Source organism: Argiope bruennichi, chromosome 4, assembly GCF_947563725.1.
Source record: "Argiope bruennichi chromosome 4, qqArgBrue1.1, whole genome shotgun sequence".
Taxonomy (NCBI): domain Eukaryota; kingdom Metazoa; phylum Arthropoda; class Arachnida; order Araneae; family Araneidae; genus Argiope; species Argiope bruennichi.
The window spans coordinates 50,507,566-50,535,444 of record NC_079154.1 but is presented as its reverse complement, the minus strand read 5'-3'; the positions used below and the strand labels follow the sequence as shown (position 1 = coordinate 50,535,444).

The 27,879-nt window shown below is 25.3% G+C and overlaps 2 protein-coding genes across 3 annotated transcripts; one reads left to right on the top strand and one right to left on the bottom strand.

Annotated features, from left to right (window-relative positions):
- Positions 1 to 174: 174 nt before the first annotated feature.
- Positions 175 to 21,105, bottom strand: LOC129966595 (COP9 signalosome complex subunit 3-like). 2 transcript variants are annotated; one of them, XM_056081083.1, is made up of 17 exons: positions 20,947 to 21,105; positions 20,525 to 20,654; positions 18,447 to 18,559; positions 17,626 to 17,675; positions 16,361 to 16,453; positions 15,411 to 15,485; positions 12,188 to 12,292; positions 11,236 to 11,325; positions 11,099 to 11,149; positions 10,895 to 10,996; positions 9,475 to 9,546; positions 9,196 to 9,282; positions 7,694 to 7,807; positions 4,845 to 4,925; positions 3,110 to 3,176; positions 1,269 to 1,297; positions 175 to 328 (listed from the first exon to the last, which is right to left on the bottom strand). In XM_056081083.1, coding segments are annotated over exons 1-16 (1,287 nt in total). In that variant the 5' UTR covers positions 21,002 to 21,105; the 3' UTR covers positions 175 to 328; positions 1,269 to 1,295. The 2 variants fall into 2 exon arrangements, with proteins under 2 accessions (XP_055937058.1, XP_055937057.1); XM_056081082.1 differs by lacking the exons at positions 175 to 328; positions 1,269 to 1,297 and adding an exon at positions 2,363 to 2,706.
- Positions 21,106 to 21,283: 178 nt separating this feature from the next.
- LOC129967162 (transmembrane protein 11, mitochondrial-like) lies at positions 21,284 to 23,708 on the top strand. The gene is made up of 2 exons (XM_056081858.1): positions 21,284 to 21,416; positions 22,760 to 23,708. Exons 1-2 carry the CDS (start codon positions 21,391 to 21,393, stop codon positions 23,274 to 23,276), a joined length of 543 nt encoding a protein of 180 aa, XP_055937833.1. The 5' UTR covers positions 21,284 to 21,390; the 3' UTR covers positions 23,277 to 23,708.
- Positions 23,709 to 27,879: the final 4,171 nt, after the last annotated feature.

The window sequence follows — 27,879 nt, the reverse complement described above, 5'->3', positions numbered from 1 at the left end:
TTTAATTTTTATGAAACAATTAGAGACAAAATCCTTTTTTCCCCCTCTGACCTATTATGTCGAAAAGAATCATTTAAAAAATAAATAAATAAAGTATCGAATTTATCAGTTAAAGAATTTTATTGGTTTGTTTTCCTGCCTTTAGTTATGCAATCATAGAATCAATAAAATCAGTTTAATGAGCACAAGAACACTTTATTAAAACATCAGCTTGAAACAATTTTTTTTTTATTTTTTACAAAATTATTCCTGTTTTCACAAGGCTAACTATCACTGCTTATTTAGTTAGCTCGCTGGATGACTGTCCGAAAAGGTGACTGATAAAAATCTGCAATGGGGGGAAATATATATAAATAACAATAGCATGAAATAAAATCAGATTATAAATTTGAAAGAGGTTAGTATTTGTAATATTGGAATAAATTAGTATAATAAATAAAGAAATCTAAAGCATATATGATTGGAATAAAGATAATTGGAAATTAGTTTATAATTAATTTAACACATAATTCAAAATGATTTATAAAGTGTATCATAACCATGGATTAATTAGAAGTCAGTTATCAAAAAAAAAAAAATAAAAAGAGCTACCTTATCAATACTGTTATCTGGACAATAAATATCACGAGCTGGAGAAAAGTTATGAAAATCTAAATTGTAATGTTACGATTGTAGAAAATGTATGAAAAAATAAAATACGATTTTTGTGAATATTTATAGAGAAAATATTTGAATCCAGATATTTTATATAAGCATTTGCAAAAATCAAATAAATCATTCCCTTAAAATTTATCAGATAATAATTTATTAATCTTTATTTAGTAACTTGTATATTACTAAATTAAAGAAAACTAAACCATTTAATAAAAAAACTTGACAAAAGAGATAATTAAGATTCGGTTTTCTTTCCCTTTTAACATCAAATAAATATTCTTTAATAATACAAAATAATAGGAAAATGTGATTATTTTTTAAATTTAAAAGATCTGAAATTACAAAAGGCAATTAAGATAAAGTACCAGTTTAAAAAATGCATTAAAGACTATTCAGATTGCAATCCTTTCCTATAACACATAAAATGATTTCTAGAAATACAACAAAATAGTATAATGATGTTGCAACTATAAATTCATCAGATAATTAAAATATTTGAAATCTCTGATGAAAAGTTGTCAGTCATTTAAGCATCATTATTCAATTATCTGAAATTAATTTTTAAAGATTAAAATAACAAAAGCCATATGAATTTACTGCAAATTGTTACCTACTTTTCATTGGAATTGAAGTCACCCGATTCCTAAAATCGGAAAAATTCAATTTATTATTAATTTAAACTCGATAAAAAAATAAATAGTCAACACTTTAAAAGACTCATTTAATTTATATCTCTGACTGATTATGATAAATAGCATATTAATAGCTTTTTAAAGGTAATGTGTTTTTTTTTTTTTCAAATTTTGTATTATTAAAATAAGCACTAACATTTAAAAAATGTATAAGAAATAAATTGGTAAATATATAATTTGACAAATACTCTTAATATAATCTAGAATTTATCTAAGCAAAATAATACACCAATTTTAACAATATTCATAAAATAAAAATTTTATTGATTATTACAATTTTACAATTTCTACAAGATTTATTAAAATTGTAATACATAATATATAAATAAAAAAAAACTTGATGCTTTGGTGCATGAAGAAGAGGTATTTTCTTGTCATTACAAGGGGGAAAAAATAGAAATAAATATTTTACATGTTTAATTTTATTTTGCTTGCTTAGTTTTTGTTAATACATTTTCTTGAGACCGAAGGAGAAAAATTACGTAATAATCAAATAATAGAAGCAATATTTTAAACAGATGGATTACATTTTCTAAAATATTTTTTTCAAAAATAATTTCAGAGCTAATCCATTTCTAAAATGAAATCATAAAACTGAAATATAAAAAAAATATATGGTATCAACAATGATTTAAATCAAATAAAAATTAACTATGATGGCAAGAGACCTTTTGATGTTCATAAATTAATAAATGAAATTTCATTTCTAAGATTTTAAAAATTTATCTCTCAGTTTATAGTAAGGATTTAATATGCTATGAAGGATTTTATTCAATACGCATCAATGAAATTATCCTATTCTTTTCATTAAAAAGTATATTATTCAATTCTTTTACCTTTTTATACCATGTTTATTTAAAACTTTAACCCCAAAATGCATGATTTTTTTTTTTTTTTTTTTGAAAAATACATATACGATTTGAATAGCTGCATATAATTTAAGAAAATTATTTAAGAAATATTAATTTTTTTCATGAAATTAAAAAATAAATAATAAATGCATTAATAAATGTCAAATAACTGCATTATGAATTAAACAATGTCCCAGCAACACAAATCACATTATAATAATTCTGCAATAAAAATCCCTTTTTACCAATATTTTACAATGCAAAAACAGTACATATTTTGATATTTAAAAGGTAGAACTGTTCATACAAAAGACAACTTTTTATTTTGCCAAGTCTCCAGTTTAAATCTTTCTAGTACCACTAAAGCCATATATCAGTCTTTTCTACAAATGTTCATCAAAAAGCATTGAAAAAGAGATCTCCAAACACTCATTGTTGCCCTTTGGAACAGCCATGTGAAGTTTATAAATGGAAATAAAAACCTTGTAGCCAAATGGCTACATGAGGCACTGTAGGGTTAAAAATATCAGAATTAAGATATTAGTAAATTAATTTTTTAAATATAAAAACAGAAAAATACTAAGCATTTTCCATTTGTAGTTTGAAAAAATAATTACGCAAATGACATAGTATTAAGGAATTGAGACATCTCATACATAATTAAAGCTGCAAACTATAAATTTTTTTTTTTAATTAGACAAAAAATGGAAGGGGAGGGTGGGGGAGTAAACAGTTACGAGAGAATGACATGAATTTGATGACAAAAATTAAAAAAAGTTTTTTAATTAAATGCAAATTATTTGTATAACATTAAAAAGAAATTATTATAATAAACAGGATATGTAATTGATAAATGCATTTTCAATTAATTCAAGAGCAAGGTTAGTAAATGTCATGGTAATTGAAACGTACATGGTTGAGTATTAACATCAGAAGCGATAGAAACAGATCCTTCATAAGATTCACGCATTTCAGAACTCTAAAAAATAAACAGAAAGAGTTAAAAAGAAGTTACTGAGAAATTGAATTTAAAGTTACTTCAACATTCCCTCATGAAAATATGATATTTATTATAAAATCACAAAACAAAATAAATATTTGTATGCAATTCAAATCAGACACATTCTATATTGTGTTTATCTAGACATAAAATATATAGAGCAAGAATCATAGCTCCAAACATACTTCTATAAAGCATAATTTTTTAGAAAAATATCATATTCAGATGATATTGTAGAAAAGACTGAAAAGTATTAAAATATCATATTCAGAGAATATGATATTTTAATACTTTCGAAAAGCATCCCTTCATAAAGTAATCAGTGATATAAATAACAAGATCACTAAATTCAGTGCTCTAATTTGCAGACCAAATTCTTGTAGAAACATCTGAAGGAGCTGGTAATCTTGTTATTACATAGAAAGAGTTAAATTATCATATGATGTTTATATTTTTAAGCATAACATGCATAAAATGTGCACTTATGGGCACTAATGTGTAAATGTGAAATTATAAAGGCTACAAAATTATGCATTATAGAAATAAGATTCTCACTCAGACAGTCTATGCTGTTTTGATACAACACCCAATAAACAGAAATTTTTATGTAATAATTTAAATCGTAAACTGTGTAAGAATAAAAAATTAAACACAAATAGTTTCATTATTTATCCTAGAGAACTTAAAATCTATTTCTTACATATAGCAAATGTTAACTTTATGCAGGAATATATAACAAATGTTAGCTTGTTAAAAAAATTAAATTATATACATTTTTTGCTTTACAATAAAAGCTTTCTAAAAAGCATTCTAGAAATTATTGTTGTGAGTGGGAAAAAAAAAGCATTACATAATAATTGATAATAAAAAAAAATTTAATTTCAAAATAATGTATATACTTAAATTCTTGTTTGGATATTCAAAATGGATTAATAAACTTCTAGTAGTTTTCATTTAAATAATATTTTGCATCTTACTGTTTAATTTATTTTTTTAAAAAATAATAATATTCTCGAATGAAATCAGATTATTCATTTTAACTTTCTTAAAAATGAAAACAGTTAAACCTATCATAACAGTTTTAGAGTTGCTTTTTTTAGTTTACAAAAAATAATATGGCAGATATGGATTACTTGAATTGCAAACTGTATGTCGATGACCTACATATTTTTAAAAAAATAAACAGCAAATTAGCCATCAAGATGATTCATATCTACTTCCTAATTGCTGATTTTCATATAACTGTTATCTCAAATAAATCTTACAGTTAAGAAATGGCGTAATATATTTCCATACATGCATCTGATTCAACAGTCTGAAGATTTCCTTTCAAATAATACTTATCTGATTATGATAAAAGAAAAAATTGTTTATATTTTATTTTTATATTTAATCTCCTTTTGAAAGTACAAAGAAGTTTCTTAGCAACTCAACTCAGCAATATACTCAGAAGCACAACTGAGGCACAAATTTCCTGAGTACTGTTTTGAAGAAGGGCATTGTAAAGACAAAATGTTATAATTCTTAATGCAAGAACTCAAATTAATAATAATATGCCCCAACAATCATTATCTATGCTGTGATACAGAATACATTTGCAACAAACTAAAGAAAAAAAGATTCCTTATGTTAATTTCTTACACTCACCTTTTGAATATATTTTGAATTAATGGTTATCTCTTGGTCCATTTGCCTTAATTTTTCATCAAGAAGAATGCATTTTTTCATCTGCAATGATAATGAAAAATAATTCATTCTGTACTTTATAAAATGTAAAAAATTGCATATTTAATAGTTATGTAGAATCAAATCTGAAAATCAAATAATAAAGGAGACTTTAAAGAATTAAAAAATAGGACAAACTAACTAATCCCAGCTTAAATATGGATTTTAGAATATGATTCAAAACTTCCATATTCATATGTTAAAAATATCCAATGAAAAAAATTTGTAAAGAATGCATATATAATAATGAAATAGAATAGTTATTTTCTCTCTCCAAATATATTATATGTAACAACATTTTAGAAAAGTTAAAATTTAAATCAAAATAAATTAAATAAGGATTTAGAATAGCTGGTAATAAAAAATGGAAAATGAATCTTTAGATTAATTGAGCTCTAAATGTAGCTATTGCAAATGCATTTTAAAGGTAATTCCAGCAAGATATTTGAAATTGGACCTAAATATTTTTTAGTTTAACAGTAAAATTAAATAGAAGTATAAAAATTTGAAATTAACAATAAAAGTTACAACAGTAATTAAAACTTAAATTCTTATAGAAAAGGATATCTGAATACATGCAAGTGTCATTGAATCAATAATATTTGATTCGTAACAAGTTGCTGCTCCGCTGTCTTTAAAACTATCAAATTCTGAGGGAACAACAAATCACTAGCAGTATTTCAGAGATACTGCATCTGCTAAAATTTCCCATTAATGATGACAGTACATGATGTGCATATACACCTTTCTAAACATAAAACAGATACAAGTGATAATAATGATGAAAGCCTTAGTTTCTTAATAGTCATTCAATATGGAAATCAACAAAAATGAAGCAGTCAAACAGTCAGAAATCATTGTCTAGTTGAAATACTTCATTAATATTTGGATGATAAAAAATAAAAAAAAAAAGTAGGATCAGCCGTAAGTAATTGCCCATCTGTATATTTAAATGAAGTAAAGATGCTCAGTTCTTGTGCCAAATATTCCAAGTACTGTTGATAAAAACTACACAGGTCATCTGTGAATCAGTATGACTTTGCACAATCAGTACATTAAACCCTGAACATTACTATGTTGGTTTTGAAATATTTTTTACCGACCATTAGTTTTGTGCACTTGGAACAGATTCAAGCTACTAAATTCCAAATCTTTCATGGTCCAGTTATAACGTTCTGTGACCTCTATGTAAGATGTTGAGTGTAGCATGAAATGGAATTCTCACAAGTCTTTTTCTATACCCATATAGCAAAATAAATGCAGTAATGATATTTAACATTTACTGCACCTTTAATGCAGATGCATGATCATTTAGATGATGTCATAGCCACATCTTAATTTGAATCTTTTAAGGCCATGATCATTCAAGTTTATTATTGGCTATTGCTTAATTATTTTCTTCTCCTAATCTGAACCAGGGGTGTTTGTGGGACCCCAAAAAATCCCCTGAAACTTTTACAGACTTACTACCGACATTTTGGAGTTTCGAGAAGGGGGGGGGGAGAAATGAAAAATTACGATTATGAAGTATTGAATGACCTAATTATAAAAGTTCAATGAATTACTTTTTTTGCAAAATTAAGACCTTTGAACCCAGGTCACGTGATCGCACATCTGGTCGAACGAAGTCTCTCCCTTTTTTTTCTGCCGCGCCTACTTGCCGAAAAGAATCCAGAAGAGAATGTCCGAGAACCGGGGGAATGAGTCATAACTCGCAATAAGGAAAGAACAAAAAAGAAGTTTTTTCCCCCTTTTCACGCATTATCACTGCCTTTGGAGAAAGAAAGGAAAAGTTTTCACCACACACACTGACCTTGCGTTTTCTGCTTTCAAAGCAAACAAAATTACCCAGATCAAAATAAATAATTCATTATTATTCCTACTTCCTTTTGAACGACGATCCCCGGAATTTCCGGGTATCGAAGTTCAAAATCCCCGGAATTCCGGGGTTTCCCCGGAGCACAAACACCCCTGCTGAACAGTCTTATTTTAATTATTAAGGTATGGTGTAACGGTCTGGTTAAATTTTCTGACTGTGAAATGTGAAAAACCTTTATCATAAAGCATCTTAATGTTAAGTTTATACATCTTATAGCATTTTAACAGTAGCTTCAGAAGAGAAACATGTATTACCTGGATAACACTAATACAGAAATAAAATTGTAATGCCACAACATTTGCACATGAGCTGTCTATCAAAAATTAAAAAGACTTCAGAATGTAACAGAATATAGGTATTGGATTTGTTAAAAGTAAGATTGATTCCCCCCCCCTTCTTTACACATTATTACAGTCACAATCTTTACTGAGAAAGCAACAAACAATATTGATAAAGTTTTAAATCATTATTACAAACATCACCAATTCTGCATTTAAAAAAAAAAAAAAATTCCTCTACTCTCACCAGATGGTAATTGCTCACTGAGTGGCAAAGTTCTTTTCTTACTGTGTTGCAAGTTAACAGGGAATTGATAATTGAATAACCTTAAATAATTTAATTAATTTTCTTTAAAAACAGAAACAGACATTTATACTTTTAAAGATAATAGCCTAAGCAATAAACTATCAAATATCTTATAAAAAAAGCAATAAAACAAAATAATGCTAAATTAGATTAGCTGTGATAATCCATCAGAACTATGTTATATATATCATAAAAAAAATTTGCAGTTAAATGGTATTAACATGAATATCATTACACAGAACATATATATATATAATTGAAAATGCAATCAATAATATTGTAAGCTAAAAAGAATCTGGCCCCTTACTTCTTCTTCCAGCTGCTGGAACATACCAGGAGTGTTGTATTTTTCGGGATTGTCCTTGAAAACTACCATACCATCCTTTTGGTTAATAGAGGCAAAAATTTGCTGATCTTCAATCTACAAATTTTAATCATCATATAATATTACAGAAATATAATCCCTACATATTATTGAATTTCAATAAAAAATTTCAGTACTAAACACTACATGGTCATTGAAATTAAACTCTGAGTTAATAATAAAAAAATCAACAATAATAAAAAGCTATGATAAAATATTTCATTTTTTACAAGCATTTAAAAATTTTCTTCATACAATGTTAAAAAAATTAACACACACATACACACAATATTTTTAAGACATTATTAATAAAACTTCTTTAGTTATTACATATAAGGAAATATTAGAATTTATTTTAGCACCATTTTACCAGTATTCTCAGTTTAGTAAAAAAAAAAAAAAAAAAAAAAAAAAAAATCGCAAACAGATATGATAAAATTTGTTTCAAATTATATGGAAATAAATAAAATGTTCTTATTAATATTTGTAATGTAGCCTTTCCATCAATAGCACGGTTCATTAATTTTAAAAACATGCGAAATTTTCAGAGATAATTCGAGCTGAGAGCATAAGAAATGCTCTGCAACATTTTATTATACCTAATCAAATAGTATTGAAAATGATTGAACATATTCAAAAAGTAATTTATACATTAAAACAAAATTTAATTTTAAAAATCAATTATTCTGTACACCAAAACAGCTTTTTTTAAGCTGAAGAATTTTATGAAGCTTTCTTAACAGTTCCGAGATGTACAGACACAAATGTAATATCATTCATTAAAGATGTAATCATTAATACCCTTCAACATACTATCAATTTGAGTTACATAGATAGTAAGTGAATTTTTTGATGCCTCCATTGAAACAGGGGACTAAAATCATGAAACACCTCATACACTAGCAGGGACTTATTAATATTAGTTAATTGAAAATTATATGATCAGGTTTGCTGCTTAATTAAAGCAACAATTTAGTATTATGTAAGCATATTTTTTAAGCAGAAGCATGGCTGAAAAAAAGACACTTATGAATTTTTACTTCATTTTATTCCATCCCAGGTGGCATAACTTATGTACAAGAATAAGTGGTAAGAAATACACCAGTCCACATTGTGGCACAAAAGCAAAAGAGACCAAAATTTTTCCCTCAGTGATTTTATACACTGAGATTCAGATGGGACATTCTGATAGACTTTGACATGTGTTGATTTAGGGAAGGGAATTTAGGTATCTTTAAAAAAATGAGATAAACAAAAAGGAATTTTATCTCTTTACAAGGAGCATGAGAACTTGCAAAAGTAAACATTTTTATACAGCGCATATAGCTTTAACTAAATCAAAAAGAAGGAATTGGATCAGGAAATAAGAGACCATTTTAAAATGAAGTTAATATGGGATAAATTAAGATAAAAATTATAAAATTAAGATTTAAATGCAATCATACCATTTTTAAAACATAAAATTCTGCCTCTGTAGGTCCTGAGAGTTCCACTTTGGTAGCCATATCACTCAATGACAAGGTTAAGAAAGTCTGAAAAAAAATTATTTTCAACTCAAAAAATTGAAAAATTTAAATTAAGATAATTACAATCAAATCAAAATTTTCCATTCATGTATAACAGATTTACCATATCAAAACAGCTACTTTAAATGACATAAGTTAAGAATCAAAACAGCTTTAATAAATACGAAGAAAATTTCTACTAAATTAGCATTACCATACCTTAGTTAGCCTTTGAATATTTTTCTTGTATAGGAAAGATACACATTGCTTTACAAGCCCCATGTTGTTATCCTGTATGGAAATTAAATATATAATATTTAGTTATTATTTAATACTTTAAAAATACTAATAAGAATCAAAATCAGAATTTACGCTTTTATTACTATTACTAACTTTGAAGAAAAAAAAAATAACTCAGATAAAAAATAAAAATGTCATTGGATACATTAATAAACAGAACTAATTCATTTAATATCATTGTCATATGAAAAATATAAATGTGCATGCCTGTTATATAACATATGATGTGCTATGGCATCGTGTTTAATTTAGAGAAAATATTTTGAGTAGGAAAAAATAATAAATAAATAATCTGCCGCTCTTTAACTTCAATACTGTAAATGAGAAAAACAATATAAGTTTTCCATTAACCATCCAAACAAGCATTGATTGTACATTCAAAAAGAAATTTTTAAGTATCTCCTTGTGTTAAGAATAAAAATTTTCTAAGCATTTATTTATCAAACAGCACAATGTTCTCAAATACATATTACAGTAACGTGTGCAACTTCGTTGCAAACAGCAACAAGATATATAATTTTGATATATTTTACCTCACATAAAAATTTATATAAAATTACAAATGAGGTAAAAAAAAAACATTTTTTTAACCTCATATAAAAATTGTTGAGTATAATAAAAAATATTAATCTGAATCTTACAAAGACACTTTGAAAAAAATTTGGATTCAGCAGGGGCAACGATAACTAAAAAGTTTGGAACAGCCTGTACTAACTTTAAAAAAATAAAAAGTGCCAAATTATTTGACTAAATATATTATTAATTTTAAAGACATTACAATTAGATACAACTACTTTAATAGTGCTAAAAAATACAAACAATTTTAATATAAATAGAAAATATTGAAAAAAATTACACAAAGTATTTCAGAAAAAAAAAAAAAAAAAGGAATTCCAATAATTTAAAAATAAGAATTATATTACCAATCAAAATATAAATCAAAAAATAAAAAGTTAATAGAGACAAAAAAAAAAAACAAGAAATGCAAAACATGTTATGGATTCAAATTAGTGTGCCACAAGAGCATGAAGTAAACCTTTATAACAGCAGTTTCAGAATATACCATATGAAACAATATTTCCAGCAATAATGAAATGTAATTAAAAATAATAGAAATATGAAATCTGAGATTAACATTACAAATGAATGATGTAATCATTTTCATGTATGATATATATATTTAACTAGAATCGTTCATGCCATATAAAATTCTACAAAAATATTGAAAATAGAATTTCTTTTGACTAGAACATTCTGACTTTAAAAAAAAAAAATTAATCAAATACCAAATAGCACAGCTTATATCACAGTAAAAAGGAATTTAACATGTTATATTTACCCTAACAAATACTTCATTATGTTTATGAATGACAGCTCGAACTTCTGCGGGAGTGTTTGTGGCATAGGCTGTTGCTAAATCATGATAAGCTTGACTTAGAGGCTGAGAGAAATAAAAATCATTTTATTAAATGAAATTATACAATAAACCATAATAGTAAAGCACAAAATGTTTAAAAATTATACTCAATCATAAATAATATACCTTAATAAACCTTCCTACAACATGAGATGTAAATTTTGGAAGATTTGGAATCTAGAATGAAATGGAAACAAAATATTAGAGAAAGATATTAAATAATAAATTCTATCAAAATTTATACCTAAAAACTAAATACACACCTTTCCATATAATATTAAGGACACAAGGATGTATTTCTTGTAAGCTTCTAACATGATGTGACTCACAGCCATACTAGGAGTTGTGATGGCCTAGAAAGAGTAATTTTTATATTAAATGAAAAAATACTTCTCACAAAACAAATGATAGTAAAATAAGCAAAAATAATTACGATTTAATATTTTTTTAAAAATTACATGTATACAAGCACTAAAGTAAACATTTAATGTAATGCTGAGGATTATAAAATGTCACAATTTTTAACTAATTCATTTTTACAAACAAGAATAACATTGACATCCTTAATTTCATAAATGTTTAAATATGTTATTACTTTCAATATAACTTAACTTAATTAGAAAAACATCCATAAAAATATTTCTTAGCAATCCGTTTTACATAAAAGAACCTAGTTTTATTCCCAGCTACCAGCATAGGGAATAACCAGTAAGAAATATGAAAAACAAAACTTTAATATGAAAATATGGCTTAATATATAAATTAGTAAAAATTCTATTAAAAATTTCAGATTATTTTCAATTTGTGGTTTTAATTAATTTAAGTCCTGATTAATATAAAAAGTAGATATTTCAATATAGAATGGAATCAATAAAGAGGTGTCGAATTTTCTCAAAGTAGTTATGGAAAACCTGTTATAGAAGTTAGTCATTCATAAGGTCTGAATGCTTCATTTTGAGAATAACCAATAATTTTTGAATAGAAAGTATATATTTAAAAAAATAGCTTGTTATTATTTCAATAAAAAAAAATGCCAAATGCTAATACATTCAAATAATATATAACAAACTCATTTTAAAGTCTCCAAGAATATTTACTGATCAAAAGAATACAATGAAATATGAATTGCCAATACAGATTTTGTATCTAAAAAAACCTAAAAGTTCAATATCTCCATTGTTTTTTATGACAAAAAGGGCTAAAAAAAATACTTACAACTTCATAAAAGTAGAGAGCTCTATCATAATTCTTCAAACTGGTATAAATCATTCCACCATAATAATAATACAGGAGGAAAGACTTGGTTTCAAAGGCTCCTCTCTGCAGAAGAATACAAAAAGCCCATAAATTTGTATATAAGAGGTGGCATCATTTAAAATTCAGTACTAAATACTAAAAATAAAAATACTAAAAATTATACTAAAATTTATACTAATTATTATACATTATACTAAAAATACAAATGCATTAAAATTATAAAAAATTACTGTTTTTATTAAATAAAAATTAGCCAACAGAAAATGTACCTGTAACAGGATAAACTTAAAAAGATTGAAACTTCAATTTCAAAACTTTTCAATATTATATACTTAATACTCGAATCATTGATTAAAATATTATAATTTAATTAATAATTTAAAAAATTAAATTCTCTAAATTCTGTTCTTACAAACAAGGATAGATAGGGCTAATAGAAAAAAAAATGAGATTTTAAACAGATATAGCTTTATAATGCCTCTCCAAAACATCTTTGAAATATTCTATATGCAACTGAAAAAACCAGCTGAACTAGAAATAATTTCATGAATATATACTGCCAACAATGGCCAACCAGCATTCAAATACATTGTTTTGAGTGTACGATTCAATCAAGTTTATATTTAAAATAAAAAGAAAGTTTACAATAAGTCTTTCATGCATTTTTTACCTTTAGTCATAATATTCTATAAGCATTACTATTTACTTTTACCGAAAAATTAAAACTAATTTGGAAAGTTGAAGTTTTATAGTTATTTCTAAACACAGATGCTTAAAAAGTAAACTACTGCTATTATATATGGAAAGTAGAGTACATAACTGTCACAATTTCTAAAACAGTATTATGTACTAATTTATATTCTGTTTCCCCAAAATAACATAATAAACAAACAGGTAATTCAAATTTTATTTTCATACAAAGGCTGCATAAAAACTTGCAAACTAAGTTACCTTCACAGTAATATTCAAATATTTATACAATTCTAAAACAAGGTATCTTCAATTATAATTATCAAATATATATAAGATTAATAAAATGAAATCAACATTAATATGGCAATGCACCACTTCCAATACTTTTAAGATTATTTCTAATAAAAATTCCAGAAAATTTCTATTTTTAAACCAATGATGAAATAAGAGTTTAATTGTCTTGAAACTTGCATCATTTGAACATATCTTAGTTGTTTTACAAAAGGTTAGACATTGCCTGAATACTGAATTTCAGACTAGTATATATTAATATTTGCATTTCTTTAATATTTTATTTTTATATTTTCCCATTTGATTTAAGATAAATATTAATAGTAATATTTTTTAATACTAATATTAAAGTAAATTAGGTTTCAAGTGAATAAGTAAATATTTCTTTGGAAATCTACCCGAGTAATGGGTAAATGTCCCAAATTTGGGTATTTTGCAGAAAATAAAAGTATAAATAAAAGTATTCTGAAAGGTGAACAAGTTATTAATTTTTATCTGTAGCAAAGTCTATTTTTTCAATGTTCACTATACAATATTCTAGAAGTTAAATAGAAAAATTATTTTTTCTTATTTGAATTGAACTCTATAATATTAATGAAATAATAATTTTTTTGATATATTAAAATTATGGTGAAAAACATTATTTACATTTTGGCACCAATAAGCAATTTAGAGAATGTTTGCTTAAAACGGCTTTCGATGTCTTCTTTACATAAAACTGAAGCTCAATAACTTTAAGAAAAAGGAGGAATTCAGTATTGGTCCATCTTACAGATTTTAAATCCAATAGTACAAAGTGACAATTTAAAACTAACTTGTATTTTAACTTTCATTTACAGTATTCAGCTAAAGATAGATCTTGTCCATTACAGGGAAAAGATGAATATTATGGGAAGGATTAGTGAGTATGAGATCATTATAATAAAACTGAAGTTTGAGTGGCAACAGTATTACAGCTGAAGTAGCTTTGCTTATTTTATGAGCACTCAATATTTCAGAAGGAATTGCATTCAGTTACTTGCACAATAATAAAGAAAGTTAACATCTGAAACAGCAATTAAACTCGCATATCACATTAATGATAGTTAACTACACAGAGTTGTGTAAACAAAATGAAAAAAAAAAAAATTATGGTGAATGAAGAAAAGACCACACAAGAAAAAAAATGTACAATCATTTATAAGTGAAGAAGTAGAAACATTAGAAACACAATTTGTGCCATTTCTTAATAAAATATCAAAATCATATTAATATTTTAACTTCAATCTGGGAATTCAAAAAGATTTATAAACAATTAATCTTTCACATTAAGTTCTCAATATCGGCTCTATCAATTTAAAACCAAATTCAAAGTTTTATTTCATTAAGATTAAATTGTTTTTTAAATATTAAACATATTATTACTCATCAAGAAGTTGATATTTAAATCAAGTATTTTGTGTAAAATCCATAATGTAGTATTGTGTTTAAGTTTCAATTTCCATGTTTTTTTTATTATAAAGTTATAAAAAGTTTGCATGTTTTATAATTTTTTTCCTTTTTTCCTACCTTATACTAAATACTATGTAAGCATAAATATAGCAATATCACATTACATATTAGTGCATGTATTTATATGAATGGATTATTTTCAAAATAAATACTCGAATAAACACTTGTTTTGAATATTACTTAAAAATTTATGTATATTCTTTATTACTACTATCAGTCAGATTCACTTTTTAAAATTTAATTTTTTTGGCTAAAACTTAATTAAATAAAACTATTTTTCAAAATTAAAAATTCAGATATGCATTAAAAATACAAATCAGCAACTTTCTACAACACAGAAATAAATTTAAATATGAAATTAGATTTTATAATAAACAAAAGCGGCTACTTCAACCCACCCAAAGGAAAGAGAATTTTGAATGATTGGTATGCACAAGTGGGAATAAAAGTCGAATCCTAAGGGCCATCACCAGGCACAATAGAATCCTTTTAAAAAGAGATATGTTCCATCATTAATGAGATAGACAACCCCACGCCATTTCTTTACCTGCCAGGGTGGTGAGATTTTATTATATGAAAATTATTTATCAATAGATGATTTATTATAAAAAAATACTTTCATACCTGTTAAAAATATTTATACTTAACTGAAAATATTTTGATAGCAATTAAAAGGAGGAAAAATAAAAACTGAAATTCACTTTACCTCTTTATTGATGTCTGTTATGTCTGTGTCTAAAAAGGGTAATGCAGGTTTCATACATTTTGCCAACAAACATAGCTGTAAGATAAAAGATGAAATTTGATTGTTATCATAAAACTATTTTTAATAAATCAAAATTAATACTTCTTCCAATCAAATAAAAATAAATTAAGGAAAATTATTTCTAGTAACAAGGCAGTAAAATCATTGTTGAACAATATTGAACAATCCACAGACAAATCTTGGGAGTTTTTCTGTAACAAACTTTATGTAAATATTTTTTAAATGAGCAAAATTTCTTAATCACTATTTTTAAACAATTTATTTTTAAACAATTTAAAATGAAATACATACAAAATGCACAAATGCAAACAAATGAGAAAAAAAAAATTATGTAATGATGAAAAACAACTATTTTTAATAAGTAATATTTCTGCAATAGAATAAAAAATATCCCATTTATAGGACCATTAATATTTATTTTTATAGTTAAAATGTAATTATGTTACATTTTTTTATCTATCTAACAGGCAAATATGCATTCCTAAACTCATAAACAATTTTTACCAACCCTTAATCATACTTTGAAATCGTATTTTGAGATGTTGAAATTTAAAACTTAAAAAAAAATAATAACGAAGAAATAAGATTTAATGTTTGTTTTCTTTTCTTTTATTTAAAAATTTTTTAATGATACTAATAAAAAAGTTTTTTTAAATGATTTTCAAATATGATTTCAAAATTTTTCAAAGAAACTGATTCAGAATTTCATTTTACTTCATATTTGCATCTTATTGTTTTTAAGACAATTTAAAAGAAATTTCTTGAAAAAATTCCTGCTTTAAATATTAAGTTGGATTTTAATTGGTTAAATTAGCAATGGAACAAGAATGAAAGAAAAAAAATAATTTGATTTTTGTCAACTTCAAATAATTATTTTAGTATGTTTTTACCTGACATAAACATGCATGGATGGATGTCAATTGTGATGGAAAAAGTTGAATTTTTTGGATAGCTTTAATAAGGATGGGAATGCCACGTATGTACTGAAAAAAAGAGAGAGAGAGAGAGAGATCTATTAATTATTTGGACAAGGAAAAACATGTAACATAAAATTTGTACTTTCTTATAAATTTAATAAAACAGAAGCTCTATTTCACCAAAATTGGAAACTCACCAACAGTTATTTAAAAATATTTTATAGTAACAGATTTCAGTAGTAAAGTTTATTTTAAATTATCTTCAGGGTATTAGATAAAATGAGTCTCTAATTTAAAAATAAATGTTACTTAAAACTTTACTTTTATTATTACTTAGAAATCAAAATTATGGATTGCCATTCTAAGATAATTACAAATTGGTCATTATTTGGTTTCTAAAATAACATGAACTCCTCAACTCAGTAAATATAATTTTAACCCACGAAGATATCCATTAGACTTGTGAAGCCCAAAGAGTTTAAAAATTTAACACACACAAAAAAAAAAAAAAAAAAAAAAAAAAAAATTCAGCAAAGACCTTCAGTTTTATTGTAGCTGTATCCAAAGTCATTTGGAAACTTATTATGGGAATTTATTCCATTTCTTTGTTTCAAAAAGCAGACGTCCGGGCCTATGAAGTCTCGTGCACATGTTCATATTTCAATATATTTCTAAGAAGAATACTAGAAAATTTTATTTAATTTCAGACTATAATTTCTTTTTTAAAACCAATAAATAATAATTTCAATTTAAGTCTTAGATTTTTGAATTTTTATAGATGAATAATTTTTCAGATTTTTTTAAAAATTTCATGCATAAATAATCTTAAGATGAAATTTTAAAAAAGGCCTTTACCTGAAAACTATTTTGCTGCATTTAATATAATGTTCTTTTATGCAACTAATGTTTTCTGTAGCATAAAAATAATTTTCTAGAAGTTTGGCTAAGGGGAAAAAATTCATCAAGCAGCAAAAATTAATATGTGCCTTCGAATAAGTATAAATGCACAGTCTTCATAGGTAAAAAAAAAATTTTTTTTATCTAAGGTATTCAGGAAAAGATGATTAATATATCATTACAATATTCTATTAAACATTATGGAAAATTTCTCAAAATTCATTCAAATCTACAACATAGTGGTTATAAATTATGAAAAGTAAAAATTTACAATGGAAAAAATATTGTAAAAAATCAACAACAAAAAACGCCTCCGAAGAGGAAATTAAAAAGTTCTTTACCTGCTGCCTTTCAACAAGACACATTGTGAACAACTGGCAAAGGCGACCAACTAAAAAAATTGATAAAAGGTATTCAATTTTACACATTCAAAATAAGATTATCTTACATGAAACCACAAACAAATCTTATAATATAAAATCAAAGGATCTAATCTTTTGCAATGAATATAAACTTTAGTATTTTTTAAAGTTATTTTTAAATTCAAACTTTAATACAATATACTATGATTTTATTTAAATTTATCAATAATATATGTCCCTTATTCAATTATGTACTTGAATATAAATAAAATATATTGAAATTTATTGAATATTTCAGCATCATATGATATAAACATGTATATGATTTACAAAGGAATTGAGGAACATTTAAAAGGATTATTTTTTACTAAATAAAAATATTTAATATAAATGATCCTATTAATAATCAATATTAATTTTCTATCAGGATGGCTATTAACTTCCAATTTCATGATGACTCTTTTTAAATATTCATAAATATAAAAAAAAAAAAAATTTCAATTTTTAAACACACACATAAATAAAAATATTTCAAAAAACAAAGATGTAATTTTCTAAGTGGAAATCAGAATAAATATAAAATTTAGAAAAAAGCAAACATAATTCACAAAGATGCCAATAAAATAAATTTAAAAAAAAACAATGACATTTTGGCTCAAAAATTAATAAAATTCTTACTCAAAATCAATTGATGAGAATATCAAGTACTTTTAAAAAGCAAAATTTTTTATCGCAGTTTTTAAAAATTAATTCTGAATTCCATAATCAAAATGCATAACACAAACATTATGCAAACTTACACATGTCTGGAGCAAACCTAACTTGTTCGCCATTGCAATTGTTTATGAATTCTTGAACCCGAAAAAACTGAGCATCAAAATCTGGCACAACAGGAAGACTTAACTTTACACATCTGAAAGCAATGTGCACCAAAACTTAGTAAATAGAATATGGAATAAGTAAATATTTTCCAAATCAGCAACATTACAATGATGCAAATATTTAATATAAAAAATAAAAGAAAACATGGTTAGTCTTCCTTTTTTACTGTTCTCTGAATCGTGCATCATAAGAACAATAAAAATTCTTATTATTAGAGAGATTAAACAGCTAAAAGTTTCTAAATTTTAATTACTTATCTTTATAAGCTGATTTTTTTTTAAATAATCAAAATGGATAGTAATGACAATGTTTAAATTAAATTGTGTATATAACACATTATTAGAAAACATAATCCAGTTTTCTATAAATGATGATTCTTTTCTTTGTGAAACAAGACTTTAAAAAAAACTCACAGACTAAAATAAATTATTTTTATTAGTTGTTCGTAACAAGCTCATTGAGCAAATGTTAGCATAACCTTTACAATTACTATAGTATGTACTTTATATTTACTACAATGGAAACAAAAGTACTTTATCTAAATTCTCATGGGGGAGGGGGCAACTTTTCATTTCCACATAAGTAAGGCAAAACAAAAGTAAGTACTCAAAAAAAAGTTTCACAAAAGTCAGTACAGGAAAATTCAAGAGTACTATTAAATTATAAGAAATATCATTTCATAAAAATTAAACTAGATTTATATAGAATTATGTGCCTGCATAATTGGAAGTAACAAATTAAATTTTATAATAGCAAAGAGGAAGCATTTCTTCTTAATATGAGATTGAAAATTAAATTTCAACAGTTCAGATTAAGAAGATTGGATTAATAAAAAAAAGTGAAGAATCTAAACAAGTACATGATTTAAGAGAAAAGAAATATCTTCTGAAATCTTAACTACGATACATAGTTTTAATCTGTTGTTAAAAATGGGACAAAGAAAAACAATGGACAACTATGTGACTTCCTGAAAATAATTACAACCTAATATAACAAAGCTCTTTTTTAAAAATAGACAGTATTTACAAAAATTAAATAGGATAAATTAGAATAATTAAATAGTCTAAATTTGAATTAATATTTGTTTGATATGATGACCCCTTTCCAGAGAGTTTTTAAATCATTTTTTAATATAATACTTGTGGTATCCAAGCTAACTTCAAAGCTCTGCAGGACAGTACAAGTTAGTTTTGAAAGCAGTGAGTAATTCTCTGCTTACTCCTAATAGTTTATTAGTATAATCTGAATAGAGAATTAATAGTTTATTTCTCTTAATTACTGAGAAACTGAAAATCTTGTATAAAAAAATTATTAAAATAAAATTTTTACCAATAAAAAAAAGTTTTTTTTTATTTTTATTTTTTTTAAGGCTACAAAATGTCAGTTATCAATGAGATACAACCAGAATCATTCCCTGCAGTTAAGGTCACAGTAAATAGATAAATAATATCAAACAACTACTTTCAAGTGCAGTTATTAAAAATGGCAATTAAAACAAACCTTTACACGAATACATTATTGCCAAATAAAACAGAAAATGAAAATTATAATTCTTTCCTATTTAAATTAATGAAATTTCAAAATTACATATAATTACAGTTGTATATATTTCTAGACTTAAAAAAAAATTTAAATGTTACATAAATGTTTAAATTAAAAGTAATGCGATTGATTTATATACATATGGTTTATGAAATGTTTTATTTATATAACATGATAATAAAAGCATGATCTTAATATTTTTAACCTACAAAATAATCAAATTTAAAATTATTTTCTGAATAAATAACATTATAAGTACATCAGATGATAATACAAGAATATAAATGAAATCTATTTTTCAATATATATACTGCATCACATTATACAATGTCAAAGTACCAGTTTCGTGGCAAATATAAATATATAAAACAAAATTGTAAAATTCTGAAATAGTAGATAAATGTAATTTCATTAGATAATATTGAACAATTCCAATGCAGTGAAAGAAACTTACAACACAGCTAATACACCAATTGAATGTTCCTGGATATCTAGAGTTTCCAACACATCATCCAAAAGATTAGAATTTTTCAGTAATAGCGATGAACTTTTTGAAACGAAATCATGAAGTGGTTCAAAAGTCACTGCAAAATAAAAGTACTATGACTATTAAACCATTTCATTAGATATTGACAGAAGCTGCGGTGAAAAAAGAAACAAAATATTCAAATGACAATAATTATTATTTACAAATAATATCATAATTTTTTATTTCCTTTAACCAAAATAAAAATAAGATCAAAAGGAATTCCATTACAAAAATTTGCAAATCGGGTGAAAGGAGACAAGTGTTACTTCATTGTCTCACTCATCAAGTCCATAAAAATTCGAAGTAGTTAAAATAGTTTACCAATAAAAATTTTTAAAAAATCATACCAGGAAAAGATAAACTGCGAACTTTAACAATAAATTGTTCCAGCGGCGTCGCCATACTTTCGGATTACTCTGCCTCAAAACAAAACAAAATCAAAATTGCAGGTAATGCTAAGAGACAGCCATTGCCAAAAATTACAAATGTAATTCAAATGGTAGCCTTCACATGCATAATTTTAGTAGGTGGAAAATGAATAGAAATTTTCATTAATTTTCTATATACTTAATAAAAAATCTTATAAGCAAATTAAAATCAAAACTTTAATTTTTAGATATTCTTTTGCCTTTTGAAAATATATTACTTGCTGAATATTTATTCCAATGCTACATCTGGCAAAGATGCAAAAAAAAAACAATAACGAATCAGATTAAACTTTTTTTCTTGTTGTTGACATATGATCAAAAGTTGTCTTTCGTTGTTTGCAAAACAAAGCTTTTACTTAAAATATGGATGAATATGATGCCTCAGATAGGTAAAACAGATTGTTTCTAGAAGTTTTGATTGTTACTGCATTTATATGCGATTTGTTTCTTCCCATATGTGTAATGATTCTCTGTCCGTGATGTTTTGTCCTTAAAACGTCCGTAGTTAGTTATGCTCGTGTGTTAACCATTAGTAGCAAATAATATTTTCTATTTCCATTAAAAATATTCGTGAACTATTTGAATAAATTTTTCTAAGCAAAATCAAAGTTTTTTTTAATTTATTAATTGAATTTTGATATCTAAACTCATAAAGAATATCGTACAATGTTAAAGTAATGTTTAGCACCCCTCAACAGTTATAAATTAATTGTGACAGTTTGACTAAAATTAAAATCTTATGTTTCCCAATCATTTTATATCTGACTTTATATTTTTTGAAACTGCATTATTCAGTGATGATAATAACATCGACGAAATTGTATGCGTTCTTAGACACCATAAAGCTTTTATACTTGCTTCATCAGTAAATGAAATTATGTTATCGTTTATGAAGTGAAACTTCTTCTTTTTTACGCCTAAAAAGTGCATTCTCATAAAATAATTGACTTGCTCCCATTTGATTTGTAAAAAGAAAATGCCCTTTTTTAGTTCATATATCCTTTCAAAGTATGTTTCATTCTTGTTTTTACTATTTTTTACTTAGACTTCTTAGCATGTAAACTTTAGCATTCTTCAGAGAGGCTGATTAATATAATTTTTGAAATAATTGCAAACTTATGAAGCATTATTATTTTCTTTTAATTAATGTGTTCATAAATTTTAAGCTCTGTCTCTCTCTCTCTCCATTTGATAATCATAATTTTAGAAATGTAAATTGAATTGGAAATTGTTACTATTCCATTAGTGAACCAGCAGTTGTTTATATTGTCTTAAGATACTATAGCTAAATGAATGGAAAATTTAAAGATGCATTTTTCTTGGACTTCCTAAGAAAAATTATTTTATATGTATGCAACATTAAAAAAATTATTTTTTGTGTTGTTTTAAGAACAGTATCAGTTTTTATATTTATTTGTTTTTATTACAGTATATCATTTAATATGTATGCTACATATTTAAAAAAATTGATTATTTTGTTATAAGAGCAGTATTACTTTTTATATTTATTTGTTTTTACTAAAGTATAATTTTGTGCCTTGGTAAATATATATATATCCAAATTTATTAGTTTTGAACTATTATTTTCTGCTGTTTCAAAACATTGAACATAGTAATAAAAAAAAAAAAAATGAGGCCCAATTGTTTCACTGTGAAGATAATTTAAGAAAAAATTTAAAAAATTGCCTTTTTGTATCTTGCTTTTTTATAAGCATTTGTTGTTTCCTTTCAGAGACATCTTAAAGAATTTGGACTTGGCAATCATTCGAGAGATTTATGATGGAGAAAATGCACATGAAGCCTTTGAAAATGAATTGGAAAGAGCTCTGGAAACTAAAAACACATATATTGTCATAGAACCTACCAAACTTGGAGAAGAAACTGCCCGTTGGATCTCGGTTGGAAATGGTCTTCACAAAACTGCAGTTCTCACTGGTTTTGGCTCCATTCTTTCAAGCTTAGTGTGGCCAGATAAAATATACATCAGCTTTCCTTTGAGTGGAATTAGCTTTTTTTGCGCTGGATTGTATGCTGTCTCATGGCAAAGTGATCCTTGTTGTAAATACCAAGTAGAAACTGATCCTAGGAATATTGAAAAGATGCCACTGGCAGCACTAACTTCTTCATCATCTCCTGTAGTTTTGGTACGAAAAGATGACACCCGCAGGATAGTGTTACATACTGCTATAACATTGCTAGCTGTTGCATTCTGTGCATTTAGAATATATAAATCTTTTAAAGCAGTGTAGTAATATATTTTTTAACCAAACAATTTCAACTACTAGTAGTCTATTTTGAAGTTTTATGGATTAATAACAAAAGAATCTAAACTCATATGTGATGATAAAACTATAAATTATGACAAAGAAACTTGGAGATTAATACATATATATATACTGTCCAAAGATGATGTTTTAGATCTTCATGCAGACGATGTACATCTTTTATGAATGTACTATGCATTTATTTTGTTCACTTAATTTTCTTTTGACAAACTTGTAACTGCAGTTATAAAAATGTGCAAAATAATACAGAATATTGTTTTGTTTTGAAATTAAAAATAAAATTCTTTAATTAAGTTGACAAGTTTTGAATTAAATATTAGTAATGCATTAAATTCATGATAATAATTAATTTGAATTTGTAGTTCCTATAATTTATATTTTAATAATGTATACAGAATTATATTAAAAATGACATTTTATTCTACAGTTTCTTTCTGTTTTTTTTTTTGAAGTGTTTTTTGTGACAGAGTTTAATCAGACTCTAATTTGATATGTTTTGATTGAAATGCATTTTTGAAATATTTTATAAGCTTGAATCTTCATAGTAAGATACCATAATTTTACTGTAACTATGTTTAAATAGTTTTTGACTTGTAATTAAAAGCTCAAAAATAAATGAAGTATTAAAGCGTTTTTTATTTGTATTGTTACCAATGATATTTACTGATTGATATTCTAAAACGTTGAAATAATTTCCTCTCATTAAATTTTTAATATATTGTGTGTGTCTCATTTGTTGACCTGGTGGTAGAGTTCCTGTTTTAAAATGAAAGGTCTTGAGTTTGAGACCTCCTTCCATCAGAATTCCTTCATGTACAATAAATTCACAGAATTAAAAGTTTTTAAGCTGGTAAGGTATTAATATCTGATGAATTGATCCTGCAGTAGAGCATATTGTTTTAAAATAGAACACTAACTAAACTAAACTTTCTCATTTGCCCATTAAAATAGTATTGTGTAAAGCATCTTAAAAATACTTTGAAAAATTTAAATAAAAAGCATTTTTAGCACAATGTGATATTTATTTAAATTTTTTTCAATAATAAATGTTTAAATCGATCCAAAATAAAATTCTAGTCTAATATATAGATAAATTATTTTAGTATGATGGTTGTTCTCTCTCTTTTCCTTTCCATTGTATCAATTTGTTTGCTGTTGTAAATCAATAATTAAATACATTTCTTGGAGAAATTTTTTTTTTTCGTTATTAGCATTTTACTGTCTTTAAAACTGAAGTTTTATTTGTAATCAGTGTGTTCATTTGAATTCATTGTTTTTCTTCGTGCACCAAAAAATTTGTTTAATTTTATAGTAATTTGACATTTTTAATTTTCTTGCATAGAATGAATATAAGTACATGAAATAGGTATATTTTGAAAAAAAATAATTGTATATTATTTTTCTAAAATATTTGCATGAGTATGCTAGTGTAATCCATTTGACTGTTTAAATGTGTACTAATTTAGCCCTTTAATTTTCTATGCCTAATGATAACTCTGATTAATGTAAATGCTTTTTTTCTTTTTGAATATTTCTGCATGCTTACAAAATTATCACCAACAATTTTCTTTGAATTAATTCGCATATCATGTAACATCTAATTTATGTTGTTTTGGATTGTGCAGTGATACCATGTCCTTTTTCCTTTATCTAACTCACAATCGATTTTAAAATATTTGCCCAACTTATTTTGATAAATATCAAATAAAAATAAATTTATGCATTTAGAAACATGTTCTGTATTAAAAAAAAAAAAAAAAAAAAAATAGCTCTGAAATGCAAGTTCAAAGTAGAATGTGAGATGAGATACCTTTTGCTTTAACATTAATATGAATTTAAAAAGATGGCTCCATAGTAATTGTACATTTGTAACAGCTGGTATGTTTCAGCTGTCGTGTCCCATGCAAAAGAATATCAGTAATTGGGGCATAAGGAAACAAACTTCAAAATCCATTGCTTTCTGTAAAGTTTTATAAAAGGAAGAAAAGAATCCGGAACATTGTGCATTTAATTGAAATTGGAGTCATTAGGCACAACTACATGCAATTATAAATAGCATTTCAATTATGAACCCAAAAGGTTGCAATTGCTTTGATTGCATAATCCAGTTTAAATATTCATACAATAGCATAAAACTTTGTTCATCTACATTTTCAATAGGATTAAAATCAAATTTTCGGACTCAACTCATCAACATGCACATCAAAAAAGCTATTGTGTGTGCCATCTGCTGTCTAGATGTGAATTAGATATCCTCAAAAGCAAAATTTACTTTTTTCTAACTCGTGCCACAATAAGAAGAAAGTTCATTTATTTTGCATATTAAAATACATGTTTATATGTGCAATTCTCATTTCCAGTCCTCTTTCTCCATGTGTCTTGAAACTGAGTATATATGGGTAAGAAAATGCTCTCTGACATATCAAAGAGTTTACTGGATTTTAAAGGGGCACTGTACCTGTTTCAATATTAGAGTTGCAAATGAATTTTACATTATATTTAGCACATGCTACACAATATAAACTAACAAAGATGCGATAATTTGTGAACTGATAATATTATCAGATGATAAAGCCAATTCCAAACCATTTTATTGTTTTCATGTACACGAAATAAACAAAGAGAAAATATTGTAATCTTCAAAAAATTCGAGATTTCGACCACTTTCTATATTCCAGAACTCTCCAAGTCCTAAAAACATATTTTTAGAATTATATGTATATGAGCACTATAACTCTATAAACGTCTTTGAGCTAGACGGATTAAATTTGACATATGGCCATTACAGCAAATTTGTATATTTCTATCAAATTTGAAGTATGAAGCTCAAAGCCATTCATGTATTAGACCAATGAAGTAGAAAACAGTTGAAAGTGTTTTTCCAATGCAGTGACATTTTCTATCAGAAATGTCGATGAAAGACACAAATCTTGCCTATCCCTGTGTTTATTCAACATCAAAAATCTTCACTGCAATTAGGCGCTATCCATAGCGGATTTCATCAAATCCTTTAAAGAATATTTTGACTAATTCAAACTACGTCTATTATCATTTGTAGATGTCCGTGTTCCAGATGAAAATAATTAACTTACAGTCATCAGTTCAGTTTGTCAACTCAAAATAAATATTCAATTTTAATTAATCAGAATTTTTTTTTACATGTTAAAATTATATGATAATTTAAAAAAAAACAACTTCAAAATGCTTTAAAAGATCATCCTGGATCAACAAATTTGGTATTAATTACTTCTTGGGTAATAAATAATTGTTCCCTAAGATGAAATTTCAGAAAATTTTAATTAATTAATTTTTTATTAAAAGTTAATTAAACTTTTAATATTTTTCCTTAACATTTGTGCACAAAAACCGTTTTTGCGCCATTTTAAAAAGTAAAAAAAAAGCTTAGAACCTTTATTTCGAAACATCGAAGCACGATAATATTTTGGAATCGGATCGTCTGTTTCTATTATAATTTTAAACGTTTACTCTTAATTATATCAATTATTATGCCCGTGCGCACACACACACAATTATTTAATATCATAGTCAACAAAGTACTTGTGTATCATCGTGAATACTAAAACAATGAAAAGTACTGTAAAAAATGTACTTAAAAATAGTTTATTAATTAATTTATTAAAATTAGAGAAAAAAATTATATGATAAGAAAACTGATATAATTGATAAGCTAATTTTAAATGGCATAAAAATGATTTTTGGAGGATGATATGCTTAGAAGGTTTTTGAAAAAGCCTTAAAATTACAATAAATTTGTAGTTAAAATTTTGGTAGACCCTTTCGTAGTTAGTACTTATCATCCAACAAGTAAATATCTGCAAAGTATGGTAGCCTCAGGACCCTGTAAAATATTGAGACAGGTTCATCATCATATTTCATCATGCATATCATTATTTACAGATAATATGCCAACCTATAAATATTATCACGTTAAAGGTTGCCTTTTTAATTATGTCTATTTTATTTCCATGCGATTTTTCTCTTTCATTTTCATAATTTTTACAAAAATATTTCATTTGCACCAATATTCTTCATTGCTTTAATAATTGCGTTGATACACACTAGTATCGCAATGATATGATACATATTTTCGCGAACATATTATTAGGATAATTAAAAGTAAATAGTTAAAATAATATTAAGATATGCGAATCAATCCCAAAACGTTAATATTTATGATATTTTAGATTAGATATTAGAATCATTTTTAATTATTGTTATTGTCTTGTATGTTGCACAAAGAGAAAGAATTGTAATCGACAAAAAATTCTAACGTTTGCATTTTGACGAATCTGCGCCTTTCTCACCTCCCTGAGTGGGGGGGGGGTGATGCATTTTTGGAATTATGTCTGTTTTTCCGTCTGTTATAACTCAAAAACTCTTTGAGTTAAACCGATGAAATTTGATATATAAATTTATCGCTACATTTGCAGATGTCTTACCAAATTTCGGATGAAATTCATTCAAAGGAAATTTGTTTGATTGCCCGAGTATAAGTAAATGCAATAACTACAAAATATAAAGAATAAAATTTAGTATATAGGTTTGG